This window comes from Tachysurus fulvidraco, chromosome 1, assembly GCF_022655615.1.
Source record: "Tachysurus fulvidraco isolate hzauxx_2018 chromosome 1, HZAU_PFXX_2.0, whole genome shotgun sequence".
NCBI lineage: Eukaryota > Metazoa > Chordata > Actinopteri > Siluriformes > Bagridae > Tachysurus > Tachysurus fulvidraco.
The window spans coordinates 17,879,451-17,886,950 of NC_062518.1; the positions used below are offsets into that span (position 1 = coordinate 17,879,451).

At 45.2% G+C, this 7,500-nt stretch overlaps 2 protein-coding genes across 3 annotated transcripts in view; both read left to right on the top strand.

The window, feature by feature from the left end:
* Nucleotides 1-3,435, top strand: part of insra (insulin receptor a) — a 21,811-nt gene extending 18,376 nt beyond the window's left edge. The window contains exons 20-21 of one of the 2 annotated variants that reach the window (XM_027153649.2): nt 1-31; nt 1,415-3,435. The exon at nt 1-31 is cut by the window's left edge and continues 104 nt beyond it. In XM_027153649.2, the coding sequence (XP_027009450.2) occupies nt 1-31; nt 1,415-1,730 (347 nt within the window). In that variant the 3' untranslated portion in view covers nt 1,731-3,435. The remainder of the gene's footprint in view (nt 32-1,414) is intronic. The other variant, XM_047817637.1, reaches the window with a different exon arrangement.
* A 1,485-nt stretch (nt 3,436-4,920) lies between these two features.
* Nucleotides 4,921-7,500, top strand: part of arhgef18a (rho/rac guanine nucleotide exchange factor (GEF) 18a) — a 20,020-nt gene continuing 17,440 nt past the window's right edge. The window contains exon 1 of the mRNA XM_047800124.1: nt 4,921-5,105. The gene's annotated coding sequence lies outside the window, so the exon portion shown is untranslated. The remainder of the gene's footprint in view (nt 5,106-7,500) is intronic.

A 7,500-nucleotide genomic window follows, 5' to 3' on the forward strand; every position in this document is an offset into this window, starting at 1 on the left:
TGGAACGGCCGGATAACTGTCCAGACAGACTGTGAGTGTCAGTGAGTGTCAGTGAGTGAGTGAGTGAGTGAGTGTCACTGAGTGAGTGAGTCTGAGATGGGGTGTGCGGTGTGTGTGTGTCACTGTGTGTCTGTGTGTTGGGGGGGTGTTTCGGGGTGTGGAGTGTGTGTGTTTGGGTGTGGGATGTCTGTGTTGGGGGGTATGGGGTGTCTGTTGGGGGTGTGTGGGTTGGGGGGGTGTTGGGGGTGTGAGTGTGTGTGTGTGTGGGGTGTGTGTTGGGGGTGTGGAGTGTGTGTGTGTTGGGGGTGTGGAGTGTGTGTGTGTTGGGGGTGTGGAGTGTGTGTGTGTTGGGGGTGTGGAGTGTGTGTGTGTTGGGGGTGTGGAGTGTGTGTGTGTTGGGGTGTGGCGTGTGTGTGTTTGTTGGGGGGTAGTGGCTTGTGTGTAGTGTTGGGGGTCGTGGCGTGTGTGTGTGGTTGGGTTGTGGCGTGTGTGTGTTGTTTGGGGGTAGTGGTGTGTGTTTTTGTTGGGTGTGTGGTGTTGTGTGTTGTGGGGGTGTAGTGTGTGTGGGGGGCGGGAGGGAGGAGTTGGGGTTTGTGTGTTGTGGGTGTGTGTTGGCGGTGTGGTGTGTGTGTGTGTGTTGGAGGTGTGGAGTGTGTGTTTTGGGGGTGGGGTGTGGAGTGTGTTTTTTGGGGGTGTGTGTGTGTGTGTGTTGGGGGTGTGTGTGTGTGTTTTTTGGGTGTGTGTGTTTGTTTTTGGAGTGTGTGTGGTGTGGGAGTGTGTGTGTTGGGGGTGTGGAGTGTGTGTGTGTTGGGAGTGTGTGTGTTGGGGGTGTGGGGTGTGTGTGTGTGTGTGTGTGTGTTGGGGGTGTGGAGTGTGTGTGTGTGTGTTGGGGGTGTGGAGTGTGTTTGTTGGGGGTGTCGGGTGTGTGTGTGTGTGTGTTGGGGGTGTGGAATGTTTGTTGGGGTGTCGGGTGTGTGTGTGTGTTGGGGGTGTGGGGTGTGTGTGTGTGTTTTTTGTGCTCTGTCTCTATTACATTCCAAGTTTTGTAATAGCTTTTAAATGTACAGGACAGAACATGTGCCTAAAGCTTAATGTCTGCTTGTTGCCATGGTGACGTAGGAATTATATATATTTTACCTGGACATTAGTTGATGTACAGATTAGTTTAGTGTTTATGTGAATATTAGTGTGTGTATGTGTGTGTGTGTGTGTGTGTGTGTGTGTGTGTGTGTGTTTGTGTGTGACAAACATTAGCGTTAACCACACTGTGTGTCCGTTACTCATCAAATCCATCATCAGCACATCTGCATGTCAACATCTCAACACTTTGTGTGTGTGTGTGTGTGTGTGTGTGTGTGTGTGTGTGTGTGTGTGTGTGTGTGTGTGTGTGTGTGTGTGTGTGTGTGTGTGTCAGTCACAGTCTAATGCAGATGTGTTGGCACTACAACCCGAAGCTGCGTCCTGCATTTCAGGAGATCGTTGAGATGTTGAGAGATGAGCTCCACCCCTCCTTCACCGATCTGTCGTTCTTCTACAGCGAGGAGAACCGCATTCGAGCGCAGGACAGTGATGACTTTGACATGGACTTGGAGAACATGGAGAACATCCCCCTGTCCTCCTACACCCCCGAGGATGAGGGCACATATGAAGGACTCGTCCCCTACACACACATGAATGGGGAAAAGAAAAACGGACGTATTCCCTCACTCCCTCGCTCCAGTCCCTCCTAATGCAGCATCAGCAGCTCCAAGCCCCGCCCCTTTTCCCCAATGTTAGAAGCTACAACAGATTTCTTTTTCTTCTTCACTGGGTTTTATAGACTCACTTTTTTAATTACTTCCTGTTTTCCCCTCAAACACGCCTGGACTCTAGCTGTGTTAGAATGGAGTTGGTGTTTGAGGCGGAGTCTGAACGTAATGATCAACATTGTGCACGTGATCTGGAGCGTTTGGGGGCGGAGCCTTGATGTTCCTGTGGTTGTGTCACGTGTCTCTGCTTGTTTTTGTATATGTAGAGAAGCTGCACTCATCATGTGAACGTAGAGCATGCTGACTGCCACGCCCCAAAGACCAACTACCTGGGAACAACATGTAGATCTCCACCAATCAGAAGCCTGCGTCAGGGCAGTCTGTCACAGAGAAATGAGAGACAGAGACAAACAGAGACAACAAGATGTCACTGAGGGCAGAAACTCTCTCTCTGTGTCTCTTTCTGTCTCTCTCTCTGTCTCTGTTTCTCTTTCTGTCTCTCTCTCTGTCTCTGTTTTTCTTTCTGTCTCTCTCTCTGTCTCTGTTTCTCTTTCTGTCTCTCTCTCTCTGTGTGTCTCTCTCTCTCTGTCTCTTTCTGTGTCTCTTTCTCTCCCTCTCTCTCTGTGTGTCTCTCTGTGTGTGTGTGTGTGTGTCTCTCTCTTTCTGTCTCTGTCTCTCTCTCTCTTATTCCACATTTAAGTACAAACCCTTTCTGTCCCTTTGATGTACACCAGCACGTCAGTTCTGTTATCACGAGGAACATCTTAATAATCATTCAAATGAAATAGAACTTTATATGTTTACATCCCAGTTGTTCCTCCCAGTTGACTCCGCCCCCTGTCTCTGGCTAGTTGACTCCGCCCCCCTGTCTCTGGCCAATCGATCTCTATTTTCAGAATATTTTTCAGTGAATGTGACGTTTTTATTGCATTATTGCAGTAGAATCGTTTTACTGATGCGTCATAAATCAATGCTATAATTTTTTTTCCCTACAGAAAAAAAAGAAGGATAAAAATGTGCATGTCTTTCTCTCATTCTCTTTGTCTTTTTTATTTTTATATAGATCCCTCATCTGACTCTCTTTTATTTCTCCCTTTCCTGTACGTATGATGAATCATGTCTGTTTTTTCTTTTCTTTGTACTTTTTGCTTTCCCCCTTCCCCCCTCTCCCCCTCCCCCTCTCTCCCAGACGACTGACTGATGATGTGTTTGGATTGTATTTAAGTTTTTCTTTATTATCTGTGTGTTAAAGCTGAAGGACACTACACAACTGTTTATCACTAAATGGTGTGTACACACACACACACACACACACACACACATATTCCTACTGACCTCAGAGTCTTGCCGTTACGTTGTTAAATGGGGCGTGTCCCGATGCTATAATGCGTTACCATGACAACGACAGAGATTTTACTATTCAAATGTATTCGTCAGACGACAGACTAGTGAGCGTTCAGAGCTCGTTCACCTAGCATTATCTCAGACTTCACAGTTTGCAGATTATTTCTATTTTTATGACATAATTACATAAGGTTATGTTTTGAGTTGTTGCCATGGTGATGAAGCTACAGATTACATTTCAGCAAAAATGAACATGTACAAAAAACTTGTGTGTGTGTAAAAAAACAGATCTGACCAGTAGATGCTGCTTTAATAAATATATTTTATTGGGTTATGGATGAGATGAATGTTTTACATCTCTTATTATTATTATTATTATTACTTTTCCTCTTGCCCACATGTACACATCTGAGCTTCCAGACGTTAATCCATTTGTGCTGTTAATAAAGCAGTGCGGTGCATCTGAGTCGAGACCCAGTGCTGTGTTCTCATTGGCTGACGGTGTGGAGAAGATTACAAACACAACCCATCTAAATGTACAGAGACTCCTGAAGATCACACCATGGGATTGTTGGAAGTCCTATTTAAAATCCAAGGGCATTAATGTGGAGTTGCCTCCTAAGTGTCTACTGTTCAGTTTCACTCTTAAAGTGTGTCTCTGGGGGGTTTCTGCTCATTAAGGTAAAAGTGACATCAGGCTACAATCATTCAGTCAGCTCTGCTGTGGAAAATGTAGCATTAGCATTTTTATTTACTGGGTCTCTGAAAACCACAACCCCTCCTCCAGCACACAGATTCTGATGTTCTCCTGATGTTTTCCTGCCAATGTGTGAGTGTGGCCGAAACACCTGAACTCATTAGCAGGGATCTCCACATATTTGGCCATACAATGGCTGTAGAAAAGAATCATCTCCTTCAACATTTATCCAGCTTTATTTATGCAACTTATACCATCCAAATAAAAGATCTATGTGCAACAGGTCATAAAAGGATGAAGGATCTGTCCCTTGTTTCAGTATTTTATACTTTAGCTTCCAGTCTTCAGTCTGTTGGGATGCGTCTCTACTAAAGCTACACATCTACATGTACATTTACATTTTTGGGATGTTGCCGACTCTCTTATCCAGAGCTGTGTACAAAAGTGTTCTGAAGTCTCCACTGAAACCATCACCACTGCTCACAAGATATATACACTGTTCATTTTTTGTCCCCTCAGTCAGTCACTTTGTCTCACTCGTCCCAGTGTTCCTCGTCCACGTCATCCACCTGATCAGTCGGCTTGTGTCGGGTTTCTCACCTGTCCAGGATCTGTGTGAGATCCTTTAGGGGATTGTGAACACCTTTGTTGTGTTACTGTGGTTATGTAGGATGTAGTGGAGAACATAAAAGGCAGGTTCGGGGCTGAGGGACAGTTTTCTGGACAAGTAAGTGGACTCCACACATCTTACATTAACGTCTTCAAATAAACTAGTTTTTTGGCTCTATAGATGTTCACAGCATAGTTTTTAACCATCAGGTCCTGTAGGCGGTTGCCATGGAAACGATTAATATGCAAATGAGGTTTTGTTCTGCTAGCTGTGCTAACCAATTAAAGATGAAATGTTTAGTTTAACATTGTGTGTGACTGAACATTATTAACACACACACACACACACACACACACACACTCACTCACTCTCTCTCTCTCTCTCTCTCTCTCTCTCTCTCTCTCTCACACACACACACACACACAGAGCATCCAGTTAAATCACCTGCACTGGGCGGGGCTACAGTTCTCTCCTCGGAAGTGGGAGTGGTTATGTAGCTCACCTGACGCGGGATTGGTCATGGTTTCCCCGGAAGTGGGAGTGGCTTGTTGTCGGTTTCGTGTGCACTTGTTGTGCGGATGCCGGAGAGCAGAAATTAGCCAAAATAAACTGATGTTATTTGTCTGTGAGCTTCAGACAGTCTGTGATTTAATGCTGTGGAATAAAGTTCTGGCTTTAATGTGACAGCTGAACAAGTTACAAACTGGTGAGTGAAAGACTTTAAAGACTTTATAATGTTTGTGTCTTTAAGGCCGAGGACCTGCGCGTGCGCTTTCATTTAAATATCGGAACAAACAAAACTTTTACCGCAAATAAACTTTAATAAACTTCAAATAAAAAAGTTTCAATTTAGTTTTTTTTTTTTTTTTTTGCTTTTTTTTACTTTCGGTTGAGTCTTTTACATTCCATACATTCTCTGTGATTTATCTGCCATCTGTTTTAGTTTCACTGCTGACTCTGCTGACTCTATACTGACTCTCACTGCTGACCCTATACTGACTCTCACTGCTGACCCTATACTGACTCTCACTGCTGACCCTATACTGACTCTCACTGCTGACCCTATACTGGTTCTCACTGCTGACTTTATACTGACTCTCACTGCTGACTTTATACTGACTCTCACTGCTGACTCTCTTTGTAGTCACTGCTGACTCTATACTGACTCTCACTGCTGACCCTATACTGACTCTCACTGCTGACCCTATACTGACTCTCACTGCTGACCCTATACTGACTCTCACTGCTGACTCTATACTGACTCTCACTGCTGACCCTATACTGGTTCTCACTGCTGACTTTATACTGACTCTCACTGCTGACTTTATACTGACTCTCACTGCTGACTCTCTTTGTAGTCACTGCTGACTCTATACTGACTCTCACTGCTGACCCTATACTGACTCTCACTGCTGACCCTATACTGACTCTCACTGCTGACTCTATACTGACTCTCACTGCTGACCCTATACTGGTTCTCACTGCTGACTTTATACTGACTCTCACTGCTGACTTTATACTGACTCTCACTGCTGACTCTCTTTGTAGTCACTGCTGACTCTATACTGACTCTCACTGCTGACCCTATACTGACTCTCACTGCTGACCCTATACTGACTCTCACTGCTGACTCTATACTGACTCTCACTGCTGACTTTATACTGACTCTCACTGCTGACTTTATACTGACTCTCTCTGCTGACTTTATACTGACTCTCACTGCTGACTCTCTTTGTAGTCACTGCTGACTCTATACTGACTCTCACTGCTGGCTCTATACTGACTCTCACTGCTGACTCTCACTGCTGACTCTCTTTGTAGTCACTGCTGACTCTATACTGACTCTCACTGCTGACCCTATACTGACTCTCACTGCTGACTCTATACTGACTCTCACTGCTGACTCTATACTGACTCTCACTGCTGACCCTATACTGAATCTCACTGCTGACTCTCTTTGTAGTCACTGCTGACTATACTGACTCTCACTGCTGACTCTATACTGACTCTCACTGCTGACTCTATATTGACTCTCACTGCTGACTATATACTTACTCTCACTGCTGACCCTATACTGACTCTCACTGCTGACCCTATACTGACTCTCACTGCTGACCCTATACTGACTCTCACTGCTGACTTTATACTGACTCTCACTGCTGACCCTATACTCTCACTGCTGACTCTATACTGACTCTCACTGCTGACTCTCTTTGTAGTCACTGCTGACTATACTGACTCTCACTGCTGACTCTATACTGACTCTCACTGCTGACTCTATACTGACTCTCACTGCTGACTCTATACTGACTCTCACTGCTGACTCTCTTTGTAGTCACTGCTGACTATACTGACTCTCACTGCTGACTCTATACTGACTCTCACTGCTGACTCTATACTGACTCTCACTGCTGACTCTATACTGACTCTCACTGCTGACTCTATACTGACTCTCACTGCTGACTCTCTTTGTAGTCACTGCTGACTATACTGACTCTCACTGCTGACTCTATACTGACTCTCACTGCTGACTCTATACTGACTCTCACTGCTGACTCTATATTGACTCTCACTGCTGACTATATACTTACTCTCACTGCTGACCCTATACTGACTCTCACTGCTGACCCTATACTGACTCTCACTGCTGACCCTATACTGACTCTCACTGCTGACTTTATACTGACTCTCACTGCTGACCCTATACTCTCACTGCTGACCCTATACTGACTCTCACTGCTGACTCTATACTGACTCTCACTGCTGACTCTCTTTGTAGTCACTGCTGACTATACTGACTCTCACTGCTGACTCTATACTGACTCTCACTGCTGACTCTATACTGACTCTCACTGCTGACTCTATATTGACTCTCACTGCTGACTATATACTTACTCTCACTGCTGACCCTATACTGACTCTCACTGCTGACCCTATACTGACTCTCACTGCTGACCCTATACTGACTCTCACTGCTGACTTTATACTGACTCTCACTGCTGACCCTATACTCTCACTGCTGACCCTATACTGACTCTCACTGCTGACCCTATACTGACTCTCACTGCTGACCCTATACTGACTCTCACTGCTGACTTTAT